This window comes from Tarenaya hassleriana, unplaced genomic scaffold, assembly GCF_000463585.1.
Source record: "Tarenaya hassleriana unplaced genomic scaffold, ASM46358v1 Cleome12, whole genome shotgun sequence".
Taxonomy (NCBI): domain Eukaryota; kingdom Viridiplantae; phylum Streptophyta; class Magnoliopsida; order Brassicales; family Cleomaceae; genus Tarenaya; species Tarenaya hassleriana.
Window position 1 is genome coordinate 532,588 of NW_010962392.1, and position 25,984 is coordinate 558,571.

The 25,984-nt window shown below is 40.1% G+C and overlaps 5 protein-coding genes and 1 long non-coding RNA gene across 10 annotated transcripts in view; 2 read left to right on the forward strand and 4 right to left on the reverse strand.

Annotated features, from left to right (window-relative positions):
- Positions 1–4,532, reverse strand: part of LOC104806224 — a 5,541-nt gene extending 1,009 nt beyond the window's left edge. For 2 of the 4 annotated variants that reach the window (XR_770589.1, XM_010531004.1), the window contains exons 1-7: positions 4,246–4,532; positions 3,437–3,885; positions 3,059–3,244; positions 2,728–2,835; positions 2,144–2,347; positions 206–2,061; positions 3–47 (exon numbers count right to left, since the gene is read on the reverse strand). Coding sequence is in view for 3 of the 4 variants with exons in the window: in XM_010531004.1 (XP_010529306.1) it covers positions 3–47; positions 206–2,061; positions 2,144–2,347; positions 2,728–2,835; positions 3,059–3,244; positions 3,437–3,885; positions 4,246–4,321 (2,924 nt within the window). In the remaining variant the exon portion in view is untranslated. The remainder of the gene's footprint in view (positions 1–2; positions 48–205; positions 2,062–2,143; positions 2,348–2,727; positions 2,836–3,058; positions 3,245–3,436; positions 3,886–4,245) is intronic. The other 2 variants (XM_010531006.1, XM_010531005.1) reach the window with 2 other exon arrangements.
- Positions 4,533–5,216: 684 nt separating this feature from the next.
- On the forward strand, positions 5,217–7,920 carry LOC104806228 (haloacid dehalogenase-like hydrolase domain-containing protein 3). Its single transcript, XM_010531012.2, has 4 exons — positions 5,217–5,380; positions 6,513–6,910; positions 7,034–7,240; positions 7,468–7,920. The coding sequence occupies exons 2-4, from the start codon at positions 6,653–6,655 to the stop codon at positions 7,762–7,764; spliced, it is 762 nt and encodes a 253-aa protein (XP_010529314.1). The 5' UTR covers positions 5,217–5,380; positions 6,513–6,652; the 3' UTR covers positions 7,765–7,920.
- A 72-nt stretch (positions 7,921–7,992) lies between these two features.
- LOC104806225 (pentatricopeptide repeat-containing protein At3g57430, chloroplastic-like) lies at positions 7,993–17,195 on the forward strand. Its single transcript, XM_019201711.1, has 3 exons — positions 7,993–9,817; positions 14,998–15,914; positions 16,635–17,195. Exons 1-3 carry the CDS (start codon positions 8,087–8,089, stop codon positions 16,978–16,980), a joined length of 2,994 nt encoding a protein of 997 aa, XP_019057256.1. The 5' UTR covers positions 7,993–8,086; the 3' UTR covers positions 16,981–17,195.
- LOC104806226 (28S ribosomal protein S33, mitochondrial) lies at positions 10,906–12,496 on the reverse strand. Of its 2 annotated transcripts, none has more exons than XM_010531009.2 (3): positions 12,389–12,496; positions 11,709–11,937; positions 10,906–11,242 (listed from the first exon to the last, which is right to left on the reverse strand). In XM_010531009.2, the coding sequence occupies exons 2-3, from the start codon at positions 11,924–11,926 to the stop codon at positions 11,152–11,154; spliced, it is 309 nt and encodes a 102-aa protein (XP_010529311.1). In that variant the 5' UTR covers positions 11,927–11,937; positions 12,389–12,496; the 3' UTR covers positions 10,906–11,151. The 2 variants fall into 2 exon arrangements, with proteins under 2 accessions (XP_010529311.1, XP_010529312.1); XM_010531010.2 differs by having other exon boundaries at positions 12,356–12,451.
- Positions 17,196–18,489: 1,294 nt separating the features above from the next.
- On the reverse strand, positions 18,490–21,880 carry LOC104806229 (aconitate hydratase 1-like). The gene is made up of 4 exons (XM_010531013.2): positions 21,748–21,880; positions 21,491–21,595; positions 21,112–21,365; positions 18,490–21,000 (listed from the first exon to the last, which is right to left on the reverse strand). Exons 1-4 carry the CDS (start codon positions 21,749–21,751, stop codon positions 18,658–18,660), a joined length of 2,706 nt encoding a protein of 901 aa, XP_010529315.1. The 5' UTR covers positions 21,752–21,880; the 3' UTR covers positions 18,490–18,657.
- Positions 21,881–22,107: 227 nt separating this feature from the next.
- LOC104806230 lies at positions 22,108–23,631 on the reverse strand. The gene is made up of 2 exons (XR_770590.1): positions 22,699–23,631; positions 22,108–22,551 (listed from the first exon to the last, which is right to left on the reverse strand). It is a non-coding gene; the product is annotated as an uncharacterized LOC104806230 (long non-coding RNA).
- Positions 23,632–25,984: the final 2,353 nt, after the last annotated feature.

Below are 25,984 nucleotides of genomic sequence, written 5' to 3' on the forward strand. Positions count from 1 at the left end.
TCCTGCTATCTGAGTTTCGTGTAAAGAGCTCCGAGCCAACAAAAGGCCTGACATTTACAAATAGAATAACATTAGTATCTAGCTTTCTATAACGACGTAAAGTAGTAAAATATACGTAAAGTATGCTTAGATTTCATAACGGGAAGAAATATCTAATAAAAGATGGGTCAATCAGAACTATTCACAGTCAGCACTGGGAAAGTACCTTATGCAGAAGAAGTACTTTGGAGAGCCAAAAGGAATACAAATCCATTTCACAACTGCCTCGGAAAGGAGATGATGATGTTCCCTAGTAATTTCAGACATAATCTCCTTATCATGAACTGCATTTACCTGTTCCCGTAAGCTAGAAATGCCTGAAATGACATCTCTGCAAATAGAGAGCAGACCCTTCACTTTGCCACAGACTCTCAATGTCTGGTTCCTAGGTTGCAGGTGGAAACAGTTCTTCGATGGTTCATTAACCTTAACGAGAAGGGTGAGGTTTTTGCTGATTTCAGGATCAACCTGCCACAAACGCCCAGCTAAATCTTGAATGAGCCTCGAGCATAAACTGCTTCGTGAAGTGCAAGGAGCCAAAGTTTCATGAAGAGGCAATTCTCGAATGAAAAGAGCAAACCCAACAGCAAAAGCCAGGACTGAGCAGCTCAGTGCAACTTCAGCAATGATGTTAGAACTGCCATGATCTATGTCAATGAAACATGTGGCCATAGTATCATATTCCTTGGCCAATGTTTGCAGCCGAATGGAAATTTGGGTAAACTGGTTGAGAATATTGCAACCAACCAATGTCCTAGTCTCTGCTTGCTTCTTGCCACTGTTGATGTCCTGATTGAAGAGGTCTAGGAGTTTAAAGTAATCAAGCACAGTACCCAGGACTCGATTCTTAAGAACCATAAACCATTTTTGGAAACAGAATACTTCAATTGATGCTACATTGCTCTCCAATGCTTCCAGAGAAGAGGCTAAATGCTTGTACGCTTCATGAAGAACAACGCTATGGTCAGATTTTCCAGATGTATCTAGGGAAAATTCCGGTAGACAATCATTCGAACCCAACCAATTGACTAACCTGGAATTACCAACTGGTGAGGAGAGCAATTGGATTTTCCCCTCAGCATAAGCAAAATAAGTTAATGACTTTAACCAGACACTGTAAATATCAGACTGAACTTTGGTTCTCAGCTGCGCAAAAATAAAAGCTGATGTGACCCATGCACCTAAACGAGCTGCATGTATCCCAGCTCTATAAACTGGCCAGTAATCTCCCTCCGTAAATATCTGATTTGAACATTCAAGAGTAAAGATTCCATATTCACACGAGCCAGGAACAAGCAAGATGTCTGAATTTCCGTCCACATCACATTTTGTCTTCGTCTCATTCACAAGCCAACCCCAAACCACTTGAGAATGTAATAGAAGAGAGTAGACCATTTGCGTATATCTATCAAGGAAGCTGCATGAACATACAAACTCAACAATATGCTTCACTTTTTCATACGTTTGAGATGAGATTGCATCAGCTACCTCAAGATCCTCAAGGAAAGCAACCAAGAACTTATGTATGCAGGCTAGAAGCTCTGACCTTACCACTGTTCCCCTTTTGCCTTTATAATTAACAATGCCAAGAACTAGTGGAGCAGCACCATCTATTTTCATTGAGCTATCAACCAGGCCCCTGACATATTCTAGAAGGAAGATGATCTTATCCAGAACCGGAGGTCCCATTTCAGAATGTTTTCCAACTAATCGGAGGCGATTGAAGAGGTTTTGAACCTCGCCAACTAGAGCACAATCAACCTGAAAAGGATTAGCACATGATCGACACAGCAAAGTAAGCTTACCAGTAATTAATTCAATGACCAGCAATGGCAGAGATGTTGAAGGAACCCCAAGTGATCTCTTTTCTGCAGTCTGAACTATTCCGTTTACTAAATCTGCCAGAATACTGATAGCTGAATAGCTGCTGGACATGATTGGAGAATGGGATGCATTCTCGACGATTATTATCAACTGAGAAAAATCAGATGCATCAGCTGTACATAGTTTGTATGCAAGTATCTGCATTTTGCATAAAACATAAGTCAGAATCTTCGACTCGAGATAATAAAACAAAAAACAATTCTCTGAGCCTCCTAATCACCTTATGCAAAATCTGAAGAGCTTGAATCAGCATATCTGGCGAGAGTTCAGCTTTGTTAAGTAAGCTGGATAACATTTCAATTGTACTTGCATGGACAAGAGAGAAGCACATCCCTCTTTCTACGAGAAAATGGAGACACCTCAGTGAAACAGCTCGTATACGAGGTGTCTTATCTTCATCCAGAAACGGCATCACAGTTTCTCTCTGCACCCATACCACGATGTAATTAGATTTTTGTCTTCCTTTAAAAGGAAAAATAATCAAAAGTGGGCCAGTTTCTATTTCTAGAGATTCATCCAAGAGAGCTACGATATCTCCTCCCTCCTTAAATGACCACTAAACTCAGACTCTCGAGAAAAGAGTGGCAAAGACCTAATAGAATTAGCAGAAGACTCAAAGTACCTCAGGTGATCTAGGCATCACTGCAAAGTTTTAGCTTTCTATTGCTAGTAAACAACAACATCACTGCGAAGTTTTAGCTTTCAAAGGTCACCATATAAATTTCGCAATTAGAAGATAAAGCTTCTGGTTCACTGAGACATGTCTTAGCCAGAATCTACACAAAAAACTAAAATGGAAGATACCAGTTCAGAAGCTAGATTAGTAGATTTTGCAGCTAGCTTAGTCAGGGAAACCAGAAATGCAACCACATTGTCCTCTTCAGAGGTATCCAGCATTAGCTTTAGTCCTTTCTGCAAAAAAAAAAAAAAAGTAATGGAACACCAATGTTAAACACCGGTGGCTACTATCATTTTTTGTGGATGCATTTGCGGTGAAATTTCAAGATGGAAACAACATGAGAATGATATTTCATTTTGAGCAAAGAGTTGTTCTGTAACAGCAGATTTAGTTCAAGACACACTTCATATTAAAAATTAAAGATCATTGCAAATGGAATGGGAATAGACAAAGAACCTTGAATGCTCTATTAGCAATTGCATGTGAGCATCCCATTTTTGCAAAAACTCGCACAGCAGCTAACCTGGTCATTGGCGCTAATTCTGGGAATGTCACCATGTCAACTAACATCCCAAGAACAACCAATGCAAAGTCATCTGCTACTTCACTAAAGCATGCTGCTGCAAAAAGAGATGATCTCACCTGCAAGTACAAAACAACAGAAAATAGCTCCAGTTTACAAAAAGCGTATCCCCTTACAAATGTCTATCAATCACGCTAAATGGGGATGGTAGATTGATAAAGGAGATATAACGAAAAAGAAACAACAACCGATAAGTTAAGATGTTACTGGATGAAGTAGCCATCAAAAGAAAGCCAAAGATCTCAGCTCACCTCAAGATCATGCGAGGAAACCATACTGGTGAATATCAAGTAACGTATCGGAGCATAATCACTGGCAAAATCTCTCCAACACCCGAAGAGAATTAAGGCCATAGCCCTCCCATCAATATCACCATTTTCATAAACATCCTTCACCCTCTTCAGCAATTCCAAGTGGTTTTCCACCCTGGCCTTTGCTAAAAACCCTCTAGCCCATTCACTCCTTTTCTTCCTCCTGCTTTGCTTGAACATCGACATAAAAACCCGGACAACAGTCAGCCTAACAAGCTTATCTCCAGAACAAAAAGCATCAACTAGCCTCAACAGGATAGTATTTGCAAAGAGCCTATCCTCTTCAGGAACAAGACCAAACATATTGTAAACCGCTGTTGAAGGTTCTCGTTCTCTTCTCCATTGTTCAAGATTTCCACCGGTCTCCATTATGACTTCAGCAGCTCTAGCTGAAATAACAAAAAAGAACAAAATTTTACGACTAATAGGAAGGTGAAAATACGACAAGGAATGGAGATCCGAGATTCTAAAAATAAAGGCAACACCTTTGCCATTGTTTCCGACAGCTGGAGCCGTCAGAAATTTGAAAACCAGAAACAATGTCATAAAAATACAGAAGACAATTAACTGAACTAACATCAAGGCAAGGTACGAGATTCAAAAAGAGAGATTTTTTGTCTGTACACAAAAAAACCGAACCCCATATCAAATTCCGAAAACTTAGCAGAAAAGCCCGGGGAAAGAATCCAGAATATCAACATTCAAGTATCGTGTAATTGGCTAAAGGGCGGGAATAAGGGTTTAAGAACCTGGGTTTTTTGAGCGAAGAGCTTTCTCGAGCTTGATGCTCCAATCCATGGCGCAAGCTGCTGAAACCTTTTCCATGGTTGGTTACTCCGCTCGGAATTCTTGCAGAATTTGCGATATTTCTAGGGTTACCGAAGGAGAAAACGAAAACAGATACTCTAACGGATGAATCAATCTAAGGGAGATAACAAGGATTCACACTGTACTTTGAACAAGGGATTCTCATCAGCATCTTGTGTGCGAGAGAAGGTAATACAGATTCTGCGAAGCAGAATATCGCTAACACCCTTCTTCTGAACCCGCGAGGGAGAAGAAGATGAAAACGCAATGCAACGTTACATAGCATAGCGTACACCGACCCGCATCAGATCCGACCCGGATCCGATATATATGATGGGCTCAAAATAAAAACGAATTTTTACATGGGCCAAGCCCATAACTATTTTTTTAAGCAAAATTCAACACAGGCTTCGCCATGGTCGTTTTAGCCCACTTTTACATTATTATTATTATTATTATTATTATTATTATTTCTATGTCTTAACAATTTCAGTTATTTTACAATAATATCATCAGATTTTTGCACATTATGGGCATAGATTAAATCTGATTTAAATGAATATATATTGGATTTATCAATAATCTTTTTGTATTTTTTTTAATGGCGAAGTAGAAAGAAAATGTACCGCTCTGATTGAATCTAGAATTTGGGAATTAATTTTAAAATGGGAAAATTGAAATTGAGAAAAGCTAAAAAGGCAGCGGAAAAAAACCTGAAACCGGGTTTCGGGGTATCATCCAATACAGCGGGTGATTCCATATTCCCAATCCAAGACGGTTTCTATTTTGTTATTTATTTTCAATTTTTTTTACGTCTGGTCTGGAATTTCGAAAATAAATAATTCATTAATTAACCTGTGATTAAGTAAGTAATTAATCATTAATCCCATCGGTCATCTTCCTGTGAGCGCTTACACGTGCGGACACGGAAATATTCGTGTGTGTTTGCTGCGCTCCAGTTTTGGTGTGGCGTTCAAGGTGAGGGGAAAACCCAGAACAAGGAGAAGAAGAAGTGACAGGAAAACGATGGCGGTTGCTTCCATGTAATTCCAGATTCTCCCCATTTTCAGCTTCTGGGTATTTCGACTCTCTCTCTCTCTCTTTATGGGTTTTCATATGTTTCAGAGCTTTGATCCGTTTCGTGGAAATCTTATAGTTCAGTGGCCTTACGTTTGAAAATTCTGTCGCTGGAAACTGTATTTACGTGGATGCGATCCCTTATCGCAATTGTCCCTTCTCTTGAGTTCGTATGTTTTCTTTGTGTTTTGTACTTTTTTGTGGGTGGGTTTAACATCATCTTCCATCTGGCTAGTTTGCACTGTTGAACCAAAAACCTGAATTTTGATCAGATTTCTTGTGTTCATTTACCTTTCTGGACTAGTTTCTCGTGTAGTATCAGAAGGAAGATTTGTACTTGTACAGTTGTACTGAAAAATTTAAGCTCTCGGGGATTGATCACGACCCACCGTGCTTGGATTCTCATCCATAACTAAGTTCAAGAAACTATTTTGAATTCGATTATGAATCAGCCTGTCAATGGTGTCAAATGACTAAGTCAAATCGGTCTTTCGAGCTATCACTGGATTTCTACCTATATTTTGAGTCACTGGTGATTGTTATTGTTTCTTGTTGTTCGATACGGGCAAGTGATCCTGAGCTAGATGGTAAGATTGGTATCACCTACCAGACATACCTGTATTGGCAGACATGTTTGTTTTCAAGTACTGATCCAGACACCGAATGGGGATTCTTGTTCTTCTCTAAAGTATCTTGAGAAGGAAGGGGTGTTTGGAAATGCAACAAAGTTTTCGATTTTTGTTCTCCCTTTTCGTGATTCCTAGAAAATTCTGTAGGTGGATTGCGTGCGCTTTTAGGGTCATGGATGTGGCATTTTGAAGTATAAACTCTCATTATTCGGAAATAGAAAGGGCAAAAGTAATACTGATTAGATGCTATTAATGTGGCTTTTGTTCTTTGATTCCCTGATTCGATTAGTTTCATGAGTATCTAATGGCTGATCTTCTCCTCGAACATGTAAGCCGCAGTTTGTTAACTTCATTTTTCTGCATTCTTAGTTCCCTGGTAGCACATAATCTAATCGGGCTTAGGCATTGATCTGGCACATGTACTTGCTGCACGCTGTGCAAATCATGTTGTTTTATCCTCAAGGCCTAGTCAGTTGGTAACTTTGTATATAAAAATTGTGCAGGTTTTAGTTTCTGATGCCTCATTGAAGCCCTGCATTGAAATTTTGGACAAAAAGTCAAATTCATTGGAGCTACACATTGAACAAAAATTCCTTTGAGACATTACTGTCGAATTTTCAAGCTCGGTGCCATAATCTACCCGATGTCCCTTCTGTCAAAGTTGAGATGCGTCACAGTGGATGTTACCGGCACTCTCATAGCATACAAAGGGGAGCTTGGTGATTACTACTGCATGGCTGCCAAAGCTGTTGGCTTGCCTTGCCCTGACTACAAAAGAGTCCATGAAGGCTTTAAACTGGCTTACACAGAGATGGCCCAGACCTATCCTTGTTTTGGGTTTGCAGAAAAAATGCCCAACATTGTGTGGTGGAAGACGTGCGTGAGAGATTCGTTCGTGAAGGTAAGACAGACATTCCTCAGGCATGTTTCCTCGCTTCTGTCCTGTAGAATCGTCTAGTTATATTCTCTTTGAATGCCTTATTCACCTGTAATGTCTTGGTCCTTTCTTTTATCGATGTAACAGGCAGGATACGACTATGATGAGGAGACGTTCGAGAAGATATTCAGGCGCATATACGCATCTTTTGGTTCGGCTGCACCTTATGTCGTGTTTCAGGACTCTCAGCCATTTCTAAGATGGGCACGTGAGAAGGGGCTTAAAGTAGGGCTTGTTAGTAATGCAGAATACCGGTATAAAGACGTTATTCTGCCTGCCTTGGGTTTGAACCAGGTAATGTGGCTTAAAGTAGGGTTTATTATACTGTTGGTCCCCTGATTGATGTATAATCCATTGGCTGACAGTACTAGCTCTAGACTTTGCATGGCAAAATTGAGCTGAATTTGAAATTCCATAGAATTTTCAGTTCTCATGAGAGGATTGAAGAATCTTTCGAGTTTCTTTTAAGACATAGGCAAAATTTTCTGACATTCACTGAACACTACTACTCCATGGTCCAGGGAACTGAATGGGACTTTGGTGTGTTCTCGGGTCTGGAAGGCGTCGAGAAACCGGACCCAAGAATCTACCAGATAGCCCTCGAGAGGGCAGGGGACGTCGCTCCGGACGAGGTTCTGCACATCGGAGACAGCATGAGGGAAGACTATGCCCCTGCAAAGAGCATAGGCATGCATGCATTGCTGCTTGATAGGTTCAAGACAGCTGCGGCTAAGGACTGGAGGGAAGACGGAGCCACTGTTCTTCCGGACTTGGCTGCTGTCCGAGAACTGCTCCAGTCTGACAAGTTGAACTTGTGAGACATTGTCTCTCTATGTTGTTCCATATGTGCATCTGGTTCTTGATGAATCAATGATTTTCTGTACTCTTGTCTTGTTGCTAAAAAATTTACAGTAACAGGGTATTTTTGTCCTTAGCTCATATAGATGAATCAAAGGAAAAATCCACTTTTTTTTTTCTCTTCTTTATCAAATTCGTCTCCTGTGAGAAGCTCTGGGCCATCAAATATGGATGCTTCGTAACACTTGTTAAGGTGCGTGCGTTCCTTCTTCTTCATCACCATTGTAGATAAAACAGTTTCGGGCCAAAGTTGTATGAACAAACACTGTCTAGACTCCATAGATGTTCTCTTCCTGCCTTCAACTTCTCTCTCCTCTCTCTTTCCCCTTCCCTTGTCAACCTCTTTCCTTTTCCCGCCAAAACCCCCCTTCTCTTCTTCCACCCGCCGTTCATTCCGCCGCTGCGGTCGCCGTCGATGTCTCACTGTCGAAACCCAATTCGCTATCACGGTCGCCGGAGTCGTGGATCGAGTCACTCCGGTGGAAAGTTCGATCCAACCTACTCCGTGAAGCCATCTCGACCTACATCGACATGATTGTTTCGGGCGTATCACCTGATAATTTCGCTTTCCCTGCTGTGCTAAAGGCTGTTGCGGATCTTCAAGACTTGAATTTGGGGAGACAGGTTCATGCCCATGTTTTCAAGTTCGGGTATGGGTTGAGTTCCGTCACTGTGGCTAACACCCTCGTGAATTTCTACGGCAAGTGCGGAGATTTAGGGGGTGCCTACAAGGTGTTCGACAAAATATCCGATAGAGACCAGGTATCATGGAATTCATACATCTCTTCTTTGTGTAAGTTCGAGCAGTGGGACATGGCGTTAGAGGCATTTCGGTCTATGTTGGATGATAACACTGAGCCTAGTTCCTTTACTTTGGTGAGCATCGCACTCGCTTGCTCGAATTTGCATCAGCTCGAGGGCGGCTTGAAGCTCGGACAACAGATCCATGCCTATAGTTTGAGAACGGGGAACTTGAACACGTTTATCATCAACTCTCTGATGGCCATGTACGGTAAACTGGGAAAGTTGGAACATTCTGAGATCTTACTGGGAATGTTCGAAGGCCGTGACTTGGTCACATGGAACACAATGCTGAGTTCTTTCTGCCAGAACGAGCAGTTTCTGGAAGCGTTGAAGCATTTGCGAGAAATGGTGCAACAAGGAGCAAAACCAGATGGGTTCACCATAGCAAGTGTTCTCCCTGCTTGCTCGCATTTGGAGATGCTAAGCACAGGGAAAGAAATGCATGCCTATGCTTTGAAGAATGGCATTCTGACCGAGAATTCTTTCGTGGGAAGTGCTTTGGTCGATATGTATTGCAACTGTAAGCAGGTGGAGAGTGGCCGCCGAGTTTTTGATGGAATCTTTGATAGAAAGTTAGGTCTTTGGAATGCTATGATCACTGGGTATGCCCAGAACGATCATGACGAGGAAGCATTGATGCTGTTCATTGAAATGGAGGAGACATCTGGGCTTCTGGCTAATACAACTACAATGGCGGGTGTTGTCCCTGCTTGTGCTCGTTCTGATGCCTTCTCCAGAAAGGAAGATTTCCATGGATTTGTCATAAAACGAGGTCTGGCTAGAGATAAGTTTGTGCAGAATGCACTGATGGATATGTATTCCAGGTTGGGAAAGACCGACACCTCCGAGATGATATTTGATAGTATGGAAGATCGAGATGTAGTTTCATGGAACACGATGATCACGGGTTATGTCATCTCAGATCACCATGAGGCCGCTCTCCTTCTGCTGCGTAAGATGCAAAACCCTGAAGAAACAGAAATAAACGTACGAGAAAAAACAAGCCGGACTGGTTTGAAACCTAATTCCATCACTCTGATGACAATCCTACCCGGCTGCGCTGCTCTATCAGCATTAGCAAAGGGGAAAGAAATCCATGCTTATGCCATCAAGAACATGTTGGCAACTGATATCGCTGTAGGAAGCGCATTAGTTGACATGTACGCGAAATGTGGCTGCCTGGACCTGTCAAGAAAAGTGTTTGATCAGATGCCAGTCAGAAATGTGATAACCTGGAATGTGATCATAATGGCTTATGGGATGCATGGAAATGGAAGGGAAGCCTTAGACCTGTTCAGGAAAATGGTTCCGGAAGTAAAACCAAACGAAATTACATTCATCTCTGTATTTGCAGCTTGTAGCCACTCGGGCATGGTGGATGAAGGATTAAGGATATTCCGCAACATGAAAAACGAATATGGGGTTGAACCTAGCTCAGACCATTATGCTTGTGTTGTAGACTTGCTCGGGAGAGCTGGCAGAGTCCAGGAAGCTTATCAGCTCATGAACACGATGCCTCGTGACTTTGACAGAGCTGATGCTTGGAGTAGCCTGCTTGGAGCTTGTCGGATCCACAAGAACATAGAAATAGGAGAAATTGCTGCAGGGAATCTCCTTCGGCTGGAGCCTGATGTGGCTAGTCACTATGTCCTCCTTGCCAATATTTATTCATCAGCAGGTCTCTGGGACAAGGCAACGGAGATTAGGAGAAAGATGAAAGAACAAGGTGTGAGGAAAGAACCTGGCTGCAGCTGGATTGAGTGTGGGGATGAAGTACATAAGTTTATAGCCGGAGAATCATCGCACCCACAAAGCGAAAAGCTCCATGGATTCCTCGAGAACCTGTGGAAGAAACTGAGAAATGAAGGATATGTACCCGACACATCATGTGTGCTTCACAATGTGGAAGAGGATGAAAAAGAAGTTCTGCTGTGTGGGCATAGCGAGAAACTGGCAATTGCATTCGGCATCCTTAACACACCTCCTGGAACCACCATTAGGGTTGCCAAGAACCTCAGGGTCTGCAATGACTGCCATCTTGCCACAAAGTTCATCTCGAAAATGGTCAATAGGGAAATCATCCTGAGAGATGTGAGGAGGTTCCATCACTTCAAAGATGGAACTTGCTCCTGTGGAGACTATTGGTGAGATGAGGGTAGAGTTTGTAATTGTAATGGTTACTGCCTTTCTTAAACTGCATCTCTCTTGTAACACAATATATATATATATATATACAGTATTGATTATTATTTTTTCATTCGAGTACACTCATTTGTAATGGAAAGAAAGCAGCATACTTTAAAGAATCATGGTCCTTAAACTTCCTTATTCTCAAATTATAATAACGAAAACAAGAGGAAAAATAGATGAGGAAGTCATCTAGATAAGGGCCAAGTTGAAGCAAACAACTTTTTTTTTTTCTGAGTAGGACATGGGAACAACTCAGAGAAAGTTCAAAACATAATGCAGAAACCATGCTAGTTCTGTCTGGTAACCGGAAATATACCAATGCAAGTGAAGAGATGTCTTTAACAAATTTACTTCTACTTGTTACGCTTAGCAGCACGTCTTCCTTGACCCTTCTTGGGAGGTCCCTTCCCACGACGCTTCAACATCTCAAGCTTCGATAAACGCCTTCCATTACACAATATTTAAAAAAACACACACATGAAATCAGAGAAAGCAGCCTATGAATTCAGCTTAGCAAAAGCAGCAGACTTTCACTAAATGAAACTGATGCACAAGGAGAGCATTCACCTAAACCTTAAACTACCCTTTCTTCAAGGAAAGAAAAAATAAATGATCTTACTTGACATACCGAATTCTCTCCAAGGGCCCCGGAAAAGGAAATAAGAACCACATCTATCATGTTTTCTCTCTCGAGTAAACAGACCACTCCCTCTTCCAAAGTTTCTTTCCAGCATTTTCTCATAAAAAAACATTACCAACAAGTACTAAACTCTGCATCATAAGCTTCACAAAAACTCTATGCTCCAAAGTTTGAGCTTCATCTAACTGCCTTAGGCGATAAAATAAGCAGGGCAATGAACGCGAATGTGAACTACAGGAGAACAAAAAAGAAGGGATTAGGAGGTATTACTCTTGTTCTTGTTTAGCCATAATTTCAGGAAAATCTTGCTTGATGTCATATGGATACCATTCAGCAACCTTCTTACCGATGAGCTTCTTCCGCAATAACTTATGGGGAGACCGCTCCCCCGTCGGGTTAAGCATATGCCCGAAAATCCTTGCCCTTGCCTCAGTCACCCCTTGTGTCACTGCTGCAGATATCATTCTCTTCAGGCTTCCGCTAGCCATTTGCCCTTGAACTACAGATGGTATAAGCCACCAAAAAAAAAAAAACTGGTCAGAAGATTAACAAAACTAACAAGTACAAAATGCATCTAAAAGCAGAGCTCGGGTTTGTTTTCAAAGAAAATTATAAACTTTCTCAATCACAGCAATGCTGCGAGTCGCACAGTATATAACACGGAAGGAACTTTCGAACTTGGGCTTCAGCAATACGACCGAGTGTATATAAGAATGAGCCAAAACAATTAAGTATCAAGCGAATTTAGCATCATTAGACTTCGCAAACTATACGACAGAACTCCATAACTGGATTTCTCGTATCCTTCCCAGCACATCGCTACGCCGTTATCTCTTCCATGCCGAAATCCAATTGCCCAGATCAATTATTTCAGGGAAAGATGAACCGAGAAGGAAAAAACTCTTAAAAAACCCTACATCACTCGTTACTGAATCAAAACCAAAAGGCACCTCTGCCCTATTCGCCGCCGTCTTCTCCTCCGATAGCCGTCGTCCCTCCTGTCTGTGTCTTCTTTTGCAAAACAGTCGCGAGCTCCCGAGAATGAAGAAGAAGAGTGTTTTCTTAACAAACCCTAAACCTAAACCGAAGTCCGGTTCTAATGAACCAAACCGAACCGTCCGGTTCATTAAACAACGAACCGAATCACGACTCTCCGAAGAGATCAAATCTGGGACAAACACGAAGGCCAATAAAGGAAAATGAAGGCCTCCAACGTTAATTGTCGTGGCCCATTCTATGTCCGGCCATGTGGGCCTTTTCATGGTAAATAAATGTGACCATGTATATAACCTTTATAAATACTTACAAAACAAAAAATCACATAAATAATTTCTTTTTTAATAAGGCCAATTCATCCGTTCATTTGATATTTTTTCTTCCAGAATTTTGGTTTTTTATTATTGATTTTTTTAAAAAAATTGCGACTAATTTATGAACTTATGGTTATAGTAAACATTGTGCCATTGTATTAATTAGACTATAATAGAAACAAAAATATGTAAATTACCAAAAACACAAAAAATACGTAAAAAAAAGAAAAATAAAGGAAAAATCATGAGCACTCGAGACATTTCGACGAGCATGCAAGCAATCCATGCTTTTCGACCGTTTTCCAACACCGAGGCCAAAGGTAAATAAATAAAAAATAAAAAATAAAATCGAAACGTTGGGAGGAGAATAATGTGGGCAGGTGGAGAAAGCGACACGTGGAAGACAGATGTTAAAAGGTGTGATTTTAATATGAAATATTTTATTCATTGAATAACGAATTTATCATTTTCCCGACGAAAGGGAATGGGCGAGTGGATCCCACGCGTCGGTGTCCTGCGAGGGAGAGACAAAAAGCTTCTTAGAGTTTAGGGCACGAAAACACACCCTTGTCTATGGAATTTATTTATTTTTTACATTTTTTTTCTTTTAAAATGAAATTAATAGTAAAACGATATTATTTTCGGAATTATTATTACTGTTTTACAGTATTTAAAAAAAAAGAATTGTGCATTTCAACCAGTCTACTACATAATGATAATTCACCAACAGATGATTTCTGATTTTGGGGTGTCAGATACTACTAGAAATTATCAAAATGGGGTAAATCTGCAAATCTGACAAAAAGGCAGGGAGGAAAACCAAAAATACAAAATAATAAAAAAAAACCGACAATTTTTAATTATTATGGGAAAGAAAGCCATAACCTTTATTCCACATTCCGTCAAATAACACCTACGCAGGTCCTCGTGGGCTGCGGTGGAGGCTCTTTGCTTCATCTCATATTTGATTATTGTTCTCTTTTTTTTTTATTAAAAAAAACCATGTTTAAACATTATATAAATTTATCCAACAGTTTGTGGACGAATGGTTAGCAGACGGATGTAAAACACTTTAGAGGTTGGCGGTTCGATTCCTGGTTGGGGAGATGTTTTCACATGGATTGTCCCGGTACTCTGGGAGATGTAGTTGGGCCAAAGGCCCGGTGAAACTTACAGATTATCAAAAAAAAAAAAGTTATATAAATTTCAAGCTTTTAACTCTTACCGCTTTCTACAAATGAAGGGAATATGTTTGGTGATGGATTGATCAGCGTTAGGTGGGATTAAAGGTAAATTCCAATGGTATTTTATCCAATAAAATGGAATTACGGTAAAGATGTGAAGTTAGTTGATGGTAAATTCCCAAATCTGTGATCCACATGCATGCAGACGTACAAAGCGATGTCCCTTTCAGATATGGGAATGGCGAAATCTTCAATTATATTGTTTTCCATCTAAATCAATCATTGGCTTTAATCTCTCAATTTTTACCAAATATATAATCAGTTGTTGGCAATTATTTCTCTCCGTTTATTTTAGATTACGATTTTAGAATTATATTTTTATTTCAAATAAATAATATTTGAATTTTTTTTTATGTAATTTTAATGTTTTTTTTAAATTGTTTCTAATTAATAATAAGTATTTCTAGAGATATAATGGAAATTTGACATATAAAGAGACAAATACTACAGTTGTAAACAGAGAGAAGAATCTGTTCATCTTCTTCTTCTTCTTCTTCCCTCTTTTCCCCATCCCATCATTCACTCTCTCTCTCTCTCACTGTACTTCCATTTTATGTGCGTGTTCTTCGCCATTGATGGTGTGAAACGTAATCGCTATGGGGAAAGATAGAGATCAACACTCCAAAGACAAGAAGCTCCTCGTCGGAGTCATTTGGAACTTCTCCGCCGAGCTCAAGCTCACGTTCATGGCGTTGCTCGTTCTCTGCACCTTAGCCACTCTCCTCCCTTTTTTCCCTTCCTCGTTCTCCATCTCCGCCTCCGATCTCCGCTTCTGCATCTCCCGCATCTCCGCCGTCTCCCCCGTCAACTCCACCGCCGGCGACGGTGACACTCCTCCTCCTCCGCCTGACGCGGCGACGGAATCAGTGATGGGTAACGGCGTTATTAAACGGTCCTTCTCCGGCTTCGGCTGGGCGGCGTATAACTTCGTCTCCATGAGCGCTTACAGAGGCGGCGTTAACAGCTTCGCCGTTATCGGCCTGTCCTAGAAAAGTGTTTGATCAGATGCCAGTCAGAAATGTGATAACCTGGAATGTGATCATAATGGCTTATGGGATGCATGGAAATGGAAGGGAAGCCTTAGACCTGTTCAGGAAAATGGTTCCGGAAGTAAAACCAAACGAAATTACATTCATCTCTGTATTTGCAGCTTGTAGCCACTCGGGCATGGTGGATGAAGGATTAAGGATATTCCGCAACATGAAAAAGACCCGGGAACGGATTCGGGGCGACGGATCCAAGATCCTACCTGATTGGGGGTACGGTCGCGTCTACACCGCCGTCGTCGTCAACTGCACTTTCCCGTCGGTCTCCGCCGTTAACGCCGACAACTCCGGCGGGTCCCTCCTCCTCCACGCGACAACCGGCGACGCAGATCGGAACGTCACCGACACGATCCGTGTCTTGTCGGAGAATCCAAACGCCGTCGATTTCGAGCTCTACGACTCGACGGGGGGCCGCCGTCGTCCCGAGTACGATTACCTCTACTGCGGCTCGTCCCTGTACGGAAACCTAAGCCCGCAGCGCGTGAGGGAGTGGATCGCGTACCACGCGCGGCTCTTCGGCGAGAGGTCACACTTCGTGCTCCACGACGCGGGTGGGGTCCACGAGGAGGTGCTGGAGGTGCTGCGGCCATGGATGGAGCTCGGACGCGTGACTTTGCACGACATCCGGGACCAGGAGCGGTTCGACGGGTATTACCATAACCAGTTCATGGTGGTGAATGATTGCTTGCACAGGTACAGATTCATGACGAAGTGGATGTTCTTCTTCGACGTGGACGAGTTCATCTACGTGCCGCCTAAGAACACTATCGCATCTGTGATGGAATCCATGGACGAGTATTCTCAGTTCACCATCGAGCAGATGCCGATGAGCAGCGAGCTCTGTTTCTCCGGCGACGGTCCGGCGAGAACTTACAGGTACTTGAAATGGGTTTACTTCTGTGTTTCCATTTCATCAAAGTTTCAATTCTCTGATGAATCCTCGTCGTTAGATCAACGAGATTAACAGTGTTATAACGGTTGATTTTTGGTGATTTAGAACTGAGAGTGACTGTACAGAGAAGAACTGATGGTGAGAAATCATTGGTTAGATTGTCTTGTTGTCGGTTGAATTATTGAACCTCTCACCCACCAAATCATGAATTTTGCTTGGCTTTGGAATAACATAGAATCCGGTTTCATCTGATTCAATCTTCACGTTTTATGTTAACAGAGTCAGATTCTTGAATTCGCTTTCTTTACAATTTTCCTTTTTGTGTGGGTGAGAAAATGCTTCAAAGTTTCAAGCTTTTTGATACCCACATAGGCGTATGACCAAATTCACATTCTGATTATAATATATGCTTTAACAATGCCCTTAGCTTAAGATTGATTAAACCTTAGAGTGGTCATATGACCAGTATCACATTCTAATTGTAATTTATATTAACATATGCTTCAATGCCTTAGCTTAAGAGTTATGACTGTCTATTGTTGAGTGATCATCATCTCATATTCAAAGTTTCCAACTTTTTGGTACTCACAAAGGGAAATAACCAAAATCACATTCTATGATAATATATGCTTTAATACCTCAGCTTAAGATTGATTCAACTGAGAAAATTGAGATCTCTAACCGAGCGATTGTCCTCGTTTCAGGAAATGGGGATTCGAGAAACTAGCTTACCGGGACGTGAAGAAGGTCCCTCGAATGGACAGGAAATACGCCGTCCAACCCAGGAACGTGTTCGCGACCGGCGTCCACATGTCGCAGAATCTGCAGGGGAGAACTTACCACAAGGCCGAGGGGAAGATCCGATACTTCCATTACCACGGATCCATCTCTCAGCGCCGAGAGCCTTGCCGTCACCTCTTCAACGACACACGGATCGTCTTCCGGGGCAATCCGTACGTACTGGACACTACCCTTCGGGACGTGGGCCTCTCGGTCAAGACGTTCGAGCTGAGGACGATCGGCGACCGGCTTCTCCGTACGCGGCAATGAATAAAACTGGCGAAGAGTTGTCACTGGGTTTAGTGGGATAGGCACATGTCTTTGCTCTTTTCCTGATCTTTTTTTTGCTTTAATTTTTGGATGTATTATATATATATATATATATATATATGTATGGGTTCATAGGTACAGCTCATACTCGTTGTATGTAATAATCATATCTTTTTATGAGTTTTATTAATTTATTTATATATTATTTCTCGAGAGACCGATTTGGCTGTATAAATTACAGTGAATAATGGTGGAGAATCTATAGATCGATGATACTATCTGATTATAAATTTTATAAACAATAGTCCCATATTGTTTTTAGAATTTTTTCCGATTTAAAAAAAACATAAAAAAACATATATACTGAAGTTATTAGATCTTTAATATTATATTGAAGTTAAATATTTTTAATTAATAAAAATACTCTCCAAAGGATATCTATTGAGAAACGGAGGGGGGGAGTAATATTTTTCTTTTTGTTTTTTGTTTTTTGGTCGGATATTTGAAAGAAGGAAATTGTTTTTTTTTTAATTAACGGACTCGCCTAAAGATTGAAAAAATAAGTAGCACGTTTTAGATTATATTTTGAAAATATTGACCGTGTAAATTAAATTTATTGAATTTAAATAAAAAAAGATATTATAAATGAGATTACGCCTTGTCGTTGATTAAAGAAGACGACAAAATTTTTCATTGTCTCTAATCAAGAAAATGGGACCCATGTTGTTTAGTGGTTAGTAAATTTCACAACGGAAATATATTATATTTAATTTTAAAATTAATAAAAAAATTATGTAAAACCGTAAATATTTAGTCCGCGCGATTCGCGCGGGTTATTACCTAGTAAAGATAAAAAAAAAAGGTGGTCCAAACAAAGTGATGCGAATATTTTTTTTTTCTCTAATCAAAAACCAAATTGAGATGATGGATCATTGTCTTTTTCCAATAATTCATAACCCAACTTGTGAATTTATTTATTTTTTAAATGTTGAAATTGTTGTGAATAAATTGGGCCTTTGCAGCTGGATTATTCTCTGGTGACCTAATCGGCATTTAAAAAAAAGGGAAAATTAAATAAAATTTTATTGATTTAATTCGAAAGTTGTTACTACATGATAATATTCAGCCTCCACATTTAAAAAAGACAGAATATCATTATATTTTTCATATATTTGATTTGATTTTGGATCAATTGATTAGAGATATACCAATCCCACGTGAATGAAATTTAGAAATTGTTTAGAAATGATGCTGTTTGTATATATGTATGCACATACATACTCACTTTCCTCTCGCATATGTGCCTAATGTCTATAGCCTTACGGTACAAATGCTCTTTCTTATTGTTATTCGTTTATTAAAATATTATATTGGTTATAATTTTCTAAAAATGAATAACCATTGAAACAGAGTATAAAATACTCTTGAACTCAGACCGAATCTTCCCAAGGATAAAATTGTCATTTGCGTCGCGAGGATCGTTATATCGTTAAGTGAAGGGTAGTCTGGTAATTTTCTAACCGGTACAGAAGAACGAAGAAGAGTATACATTTACATAATTCCGGAAAGTAGTTATTCATTTTCATTACATGTAATTCCAATGTATTATAGACAAATTAAACTGCATTATTATTCAGATTAACAGATAAAAATAAGTAAATAATCTATTTTTGTGGATTAGTTGGAGTTAATCAGATTACGGATCACATACTGCAAGATACCTCCATGGTTGAAGTAAGCCAACTCCACCTCTGTATCGAACCTCAGAGTGCAGACAAAAGATTTTCCGTCGTCCGTTATAACCTTAACGTCTTGCCCGGGTTTGATCTCGTTGATTTCGTTAGGCAGCTCGACGTTATACTGCTCGAAACCCGTCAATCCGAGCGTCTCGGCATCTTCCCCGACCTTGAAACAGAGTGGAACGATCCCCATTCCCACGAGATTGCTTCTGTGAATCCGCTCGAAGCTCTTCGCTATCACTGCTTTCACCCCGAGAAGCTTCGGACCCTTTGCCGCCCAGTCCCGAGAGCTTCCGCTTCCATACTCGGAACCCGCCAGGATGATTGTGTCTTGTCCCTCACTCTTGTATTTCGTCGCGGCGTCGAAGACAGAGAGCTTCTGTCCGGTCGGGATGTGGATGGTTTCGGGCCCGACTTCTCCTCGCAAGAGCTTGTTGACGAGGCGGATGTTTGCGAATGTACCTCTCGCCATAACCTCGTCGTTTCCACGACGACTTCCGTAAGAGTTGAAGTCTCTTCTTCCGACTCCTCGTTCGATCAAGAACTTCGCTGCGGGACTGTCCTTGTGAATGCTACCGGCCGGTGAAATGTGATCTGTCGTGATGCTGTCTCCGAGATTGAGCAGACAGTAAGCGTTTTTCACGCTTCGAGGACCGGGAGGAGACATCGTCATGTCCTTGAAATAAGGTGGCTCGTGAATGTAAGTCGATTTCGAATCCCAATCGTAGAGAGCGCCCGTCGGAACAGACAACTGGTTCCACATCGGGTTCCCTTTGGTGATCCCTTCGTATGTAGCTTTGAACATATCGGGAAGAACGCTCGCTTCCACAGCCTCAGCCACTTCTTTGTTAGACGGCCAGATGTCTCGGAAGAAAACCTGCTTGCCGTCTTTCCCCGTTCCGATTGGCTCTTTCTCGAAATCGATATCAACCGTGCCAGCTAAGGCATAGGCTACAACGAGAGGAGGGGAAGCGAGATAGTTGGCTCTTGTTAAGGGGTGAACCCGTCCCTCGAAGTTCCTGTTCCCGGACAATACAGCGGCAGCAACCAAGTCGTTCTCGGCTATGGCCGAAGCCACGGACTCGTCGATATCGCCGGAATTCCCTATGCAAGTGGTGCAACCGTAAGCAACGATATGGAAGCCGAGCTGATTCAAGTATTTCTCCAACCCACTCTTCTGCAGATACTTGGCCACAACGCCTGAACCAGGAGCAAGACTGGTTTTGATCCATGGCTTGACCTCCAGACCCAGCTCGTAAGCCTTCTTGGCAACCAAGGCCGCACCCAGAACCACACTCGGGTTCGAGGTATTGGTGCAACTAGTGATCGCTGCTATAACAACAGCTCCATGTCTGAGCTGAGCTCTAGTCCCCCGAAAGACAAAATTTACGACCTTGTTCTGCGCTTCTTTCGGTATGGCGAATCCCTTGAATCCGAGCCTATTGTTCAGGCAAGTGCCCCAGTCGGCTTTCATATCCCTGAGAGGAACACGATCGTGCGGCCTCTTTGGCCCGGAAATGCAGGGCTCGACGTCCTCGAGCTTCAATTCCAGTGAACAGGAGTAAACGATCTCGTCCCGAGGCTCATTGTAATCGACAAACATCATATTAGCGCGGAGATAATGCTCTATCATTGAGACAGTGTCGTCACTTCTTCCCGTCAGCTTAAGATACTTCAAAGCGACATGGTCCACAGGAAAGAACCCCATGGTTGCACCATACTCAGGACACATGTTGGCGATGGTGGCACGGTCGGCTAGAGACAGTTCCCTCATCCCTTCGCCATAGAACTCGACAAACTTTCCGACCACTCCATGTTTCCTTAACATCTGAGTCACTGTCAGGACCAAATCGGTAGCCGTCACTCCATCTCTTAATCTCCCTGTTAGTTCGAAACCGACGACACCAGGTAGAACCATGCTCATGACCTGTCCAAGCATGGCGGCTTCAGCCTCTATACCGCCAACTCCCCAGCCAGCGACACCCAACCCGTCGATCATAGTGGTGTGAGAATCCGTTCCCACAACGCTGTCCGGGTAGAGAACTCCATCCGTGGTGTTCAAGACGACGACTTTGGCAAGATATTCGAGGTTGATCTGGTGGAGAATCCCGGATCCAGGGGGTACGACAAACATGTTGTCGAATGCGTTAGAACCCCACTTGACGAAACCAAACCTTTCGCCATTTCGCTGGAACTCGAGCTCCATATTTGCCTGCACTGCCTTCTCTGATCCCGAGACGTTAACCTGAACCGAGTGGTCGACAACAAAGTGTACAGGTACCTGCGAGAGTATCAAGGATCAACAATCAAACCCTCGAATGCACACAAAAGAATCTAAATGAGATTCACACAATTCTCTCTCAGCATATGAGGGGAAAAAAAACAAACTGACCAGAGGATTAATCTTGCTAGAATCGCCCCCGAGTTTGTTCATGGCGTCTCTCATGCAAGCAAGATCAACAACAGCAGGAACACCAGTGTAATCATGGAGAAGAACTCTTGCGGGTTTGAACGGAATCTCAACCTGTTTGGGAGATGAATTCTCCCAATCAAGAATCTTCTCCACATCATTGCTCCTAACTTGGAACTCATCGCAGTTTCGTATAGCGGATTCGAGAAGAATCCTAATCGAATAAGGGAGTTTCTCTGCAATTCAAACCACAAGGCTTGTCTGAATCAAACACGAGATCTCGCAAAAAAAGAAAAAAAAAAAAATCATGCGACAGGACAACAATGTCTTCCCAAAACGAAATCTAGAGATTTATACTCACCGATTCTGGGATCGTTGAGGGAAGGGAGGCTGAAGAACTTGCCGTATTCGCCACCATCAGGTCTCTCGAGCGTCTTCAATATGCGGCGAAAAGGATTCTCGCAATCTGAAACGCATAAAAAAACAGAGACGGAAAGCAAAAAATTTTAAAAACAACGTCAGAGACAGAATCTGACCAAAGCCACAACCAGAAAAACTTGGAATCACAGATTCATTTCGATGGCGGAGAAAGCAATAAGAAAAGAGCAGGGGAATCACCCATGGATGATCGAGCTTGAGAAAATCAGCGAGCAAAAATCGGTTCGGAGAGAGAGAGGGAGAGTTGCGTTTGGCTTGTGTCTCCTACAAATCGATTCTCTTATTCGACTCGAATGGATTCCCGCGCCGCCATGCAAGGCATTTGATTTGAGCTTTTGCGCGTTGAAATCGTCGTTTTTACGCGATTAAAACGTTTTCCCAATTTATTTGTTTTTATTCTCTATTTTGCTCTTAAAATTTGGAATATTACCCCTAAAACACCAAACTTCCATCAATTCCATACAATATTATATACCTAAATGCTTATTTTAACCAAAAATATCAACACTCCAATGGAAACAAAAAAAAAAAAAACTAATATATCCAAACTAATAAAAATTATTAAAACAACTGATTTTTTTTTTCAAATTTAAAAAAATACAAAGGTATCAGCAAAATATAACCGCGTGTGTATACAAATGCATCATTTGCTCAAAAACATGAGAGACCTCTATATAGACTAGGATTCAAATTTGGTAATAGATCATCTGAATCTACCATTGGTAGAACCATCAGCTCTAGAACTCGAACATAATTTGCTCGAGGGTAACTTGAAGATGGATATATATAGTCCTGTTCTTGAAGGATGGCTCTCTTCTTTCTCATCATGAGACAAATCTCAGGTGTGTCATTTTGTGAGTTCTTGTCTTCAAATAGAATCAACCCTTGTCTGAAAACAGAAAGATTTGTGATGGGCGAAGGTCTATCGATCATATGATCCGACCATTTTTCACCGCCATCCCGAGCAGAGGCAAGAGGCATTTCCTGTCGGTTCATGATCACTATTACATCAACTGAACAGACAAATGTTTCGTTCAACCCAGAGAAAGCTTGTGCACCAAAAAAGGGTTTTCTCGACCGTCAAATTAATTTTCGAGGGAAAGAAAAGGAAAAAGTGAAGTCATGACTTACCTGCTTCTGCATCCGAGTCTATGAAAACATCAGTGTCGTGCTCTCAGGTTGGTTTCATCGGGTAGGAGTGCATCAACTATAACAAATTAGTCACTCCATGGTTTCTGCGGTTCTTGATGACATCCCATAAGCAGAGACCTGAAATAGCACTCAAGTATCCATACAGACCTTAGGGAAGGGAACATTGTTTCACTTCATGGAAAACTACGCTCTATTTGCAGGAGGATCACAAAACAAAGAATCTGAAGCATAAGGATTGAGGAAAAAAGAAGGAACGACACCCAACTCAGATCAAACATGAATCATCAAATTGTGCACTTTCAATCTCTTTACGTAACTCGCTTCGACGATTCAATCTGATGATCACGAACCAGGAGAACTAACCCTTCATATCAAAAACCTATTCAATTTTCGATACTTTTGCAAGATTTCGAGTTCACAACTACGGATTTACTCTATATCTCCACGGTTCTGCATCTCTATCCAATTTGGGCAAACAACAGAAGAGGGTAAGGACACGGCTGCTTCAATCGTAGGATTATGTAAGTTGATGAAACTTATATGTCTAATCATCTACAAGTTTACATACATGAACAGTGCCAAGCCTGGACTAGGGTTTAGGGTTTATCAGGGAAACAGAGTTGCAATAGAGAAATCTTTCTCAGAACCGATCAAAGAATCGAGATTCGACTCAATCACCCCATCGAACAGTGATTGTGAAAGGTCTCGAGATTGAGAAAATCACAGAAAGGGCAAAGAATAAGATTCAAATCCCTACCAGCTAAATTACTAAATCAAACAGAAACCCGTTTGATTTCCCGACCGAAATCGAAGCCCAGGTGTGAAATTGCTCGCCAAAACCAGAAACCGATTGAGAAATAAGAGAAATCGAAACCCTAGATGGAACAAATCAAAAGCTAAAGGGAATCGATAACTTACCTGTGCGAGCGAAGAGAAAGCTGAATTCGAGTTCGCATGAAGACAAAAAATATTACCATTATTCCGAACTATTTTAAAATTCTGTTTAAAAACATGGAAATAAAAATCCGCATATTTACAAAATAATTTGTAAGAACAACGGAAATGATTTTGCTTCTTTCTAGTGGGCCAAAGCATTGTGTTTCGGTGAGCTCACCATGGACCACCCATTCATAATCTCATAAACTACAATTACATTTGTAATGAAATAATAATAATAATAAAAATCAACCAAACCCTAGGAGGAAGACAGAACATGCCACACCAAATCCCATTTCTTTTTAATAATTTAAAATTTTATCGGGGACATTTATATCTCTTAAAAGATAAGAAATCTATATGAATAGACATCTTTTTCTTTTTTTACCAATTGAACCATCTGATTTTGAATCATCAAATCTCTTCCTTATGTTTGAAGTTATATGTGTTTGGAGTATTTTATTTTTTTCTTTTGTAAATGGTTATGCTCATTTTTTTTAATTTATTATCAGAAAAAAAAGAGTAACATAGATTTGAAGTTGCTTTAGCCAACAATAAAATAAAAACATAGGACCATAAATAAATAAAAAGTAAAAGATGAATCGTATTAAAGAGAGGGTCAGATCCCACCATGCTCTAAAATCAAACATTCAACTATATTTGTTTTTTTTCCATATCAATTATTAACTTTAGCAAACGAATGGCACATCTTTGAAAACTCTTATATGGAAATATTAATTATAGGACAAAAAATTATCATTTACTAGTTTAGTTTTATGGTACATCTAAAATTAATATTAAATTATATATATATATATATATTTAAGTGGTCAAGATTATGATAAAAATATATAATATCAATACATCAATATTGTTAACATAGATCCGATTATTAATATATATAACCTTAACTTTCTTTTCATATTTACTAAATTCATTCACTCTAGTAATGAAAATTTATTACCAACATTCTTCTAGGTAATAGAATCCTTGATACTGACGTTATTAATTTTCTTCAAAGGCAAGAGAAAAAAAAAAGATAGCACAATTACCGAAGATTCTACGTACTTATATTAGATCGTGCATGGCCACTTCCATATTCAATTTAAATAAATATAATAACACATGAAATGTCAAAATGACAATATATATATATATATATATAAAGATATAATATGCAGTTATTATAATAATAACATGCCATGCATGACTGTTTTTCACAAACGATAACCAAAATTAGGGCTGGTTATTTAAACCCGTTATCTGCGGGTTTGCGGATATCCGATCTCGTGAGTACTCGAAAAATGGATATTCGATATTCAATGAAAACGAAAACGATTATTAAAATTCAAAAAACCCGCATGATGGATATGAATTTGGGTTTCAAAGATTTAGAGAACGGATATCCACGGATACCCATATATATATATATATATATATATATATAAAAAGACGAAATTATCCTTATATTTCTAAACTATTTACCAAAATATCTAAGAATTTATAATGTTTTTATTACATCATAATCCTTTTAACTTTAAAATCATTTTATATATTTGAAAACTTTCTAAACATTTATGTATATTTTAATATTTTAAAAAATTTCAAATTTTAAATGTCTTTTTAAATCAAAATATATGATTTTGTTGAATATTTGTTTAATTTTAAATTGAAAAATATTATATACACGGGTACGGATATTCGAGGACACCCGTCATTTAGTCGTAAGTATTCGTCTAACGGGTACCAGATGTTTTTTTTAAAACCTCCGAAAACAAAAACAAAGACGGATATTAATAACGATAGTTAATGATTTTCAATTTCTTGATCTCCAGGTAGAACTGAATTGAAATCATATATGACATGGTTTCAATTCATGTCACATCTTGCAATTATATATATATATATATGTATATATATATATATATATATATATATACGTTCTCCAGTCAGTCACGACAAAACATAAATCAATCAAAATAAAGGATTACAAAAAAAAAGAGCCAAAGAGGCACCAATCTTTATGAATATATAGGGCTTGAATGGAATATGTTTTTGAGGTTTTGGAATCTAAAAAAATGATAATCAAGACTTTGTATATTAAATTTTTTGAAAAACTAAATGATTTTGGATTTACAAATAATAAAAAACCAAAAATGAAAAAATAAAAACAAAAAATTCAAAATAAAAACTAATATCATTCATAACCTTTATATATATATATATATTAAAAAAAGAAGGGAAAAAAAAGAAGAGAAAGAGCGCCGATGGGGCTACTCATCTTTTAACGAAAGTATATATATTGCTTTTGCTTTTGCAAAAGCAAAGA

Bases quoted from the DNA above. Each gene is read 5' to 3' on its own strand.
- LOC104806225 (XM_019201711.1), top strand. From the start codon at position 8,087: ATGTTCTCTTCCTGCCTTCAACTTCTCTCTCCTCTCTCTTTCCCCTTC. The intron at 9,818-14,997 runs ATGCCAGTCAGA...GTGTTTGATCAG, and splicing joins CAAGAAAAGTGTTTGATCAG to ATGCCAGTCAGAAATGTGAT. The intron at 15,915-16,634 runs GTACTTGAAATG...TCCTCGTTTCAG, and splicing joins GGTCCGGCGAGAACTTACAG to GAAATGGGGATTCGAGAAAC.
- LOC104806229 (XM_010531013.2), bottom strand. The intron at 21,366-21,490 runs GTGAGTATAAAT...TTTGAATTGCAG, and splicing joins CCTCAACGATCCCAGAATCG to AGAAACTCCCTTATTCGATT. The intron at 21,001-21,111 runs GTCAGTTTGTTT...ATACTCTCGCAG, and splicing joins CTAGCAAGATTAATCCTCTG to GTACCTGTACACTTTGTTGT.
- LOC104806228 (XM_010531012.2), top strand. From the start codon at position 6,653: ATGTCCCTTCTGTCAAAGTTGAGATGCGTCACAGTGGATGTTACCGGC. The intron at 6,911-7,033 runs GTAAGACAGACA...TCGATGTAACAG, and splicing joins TGAGAGATTCGTTCGTGAAG to GCAGGATACGACTATGATGA. The intron at 7,241-7,467 runs GTAATGTGGCTT...TCCATGGTCCAG, and splicing joins CTGCCTTGGGTTTGAACCAG to GGAACTGAATGGGACTTTGG.
- LOC104806226 (XM_010531009.2), bottom strand. From the start codon at position 11,926: ATGGCTAGCGGAAGCCTGAAGAGAATGATATCTGCAGCAGTGACACAA. The intron at 11,243-11,708 runs GTAATACCTCCT...GTGTAATGGAAG, and splicing joins ATGGCTAAACAAGAACAAGA to GCGTTTATCGAAGCTTGAGA.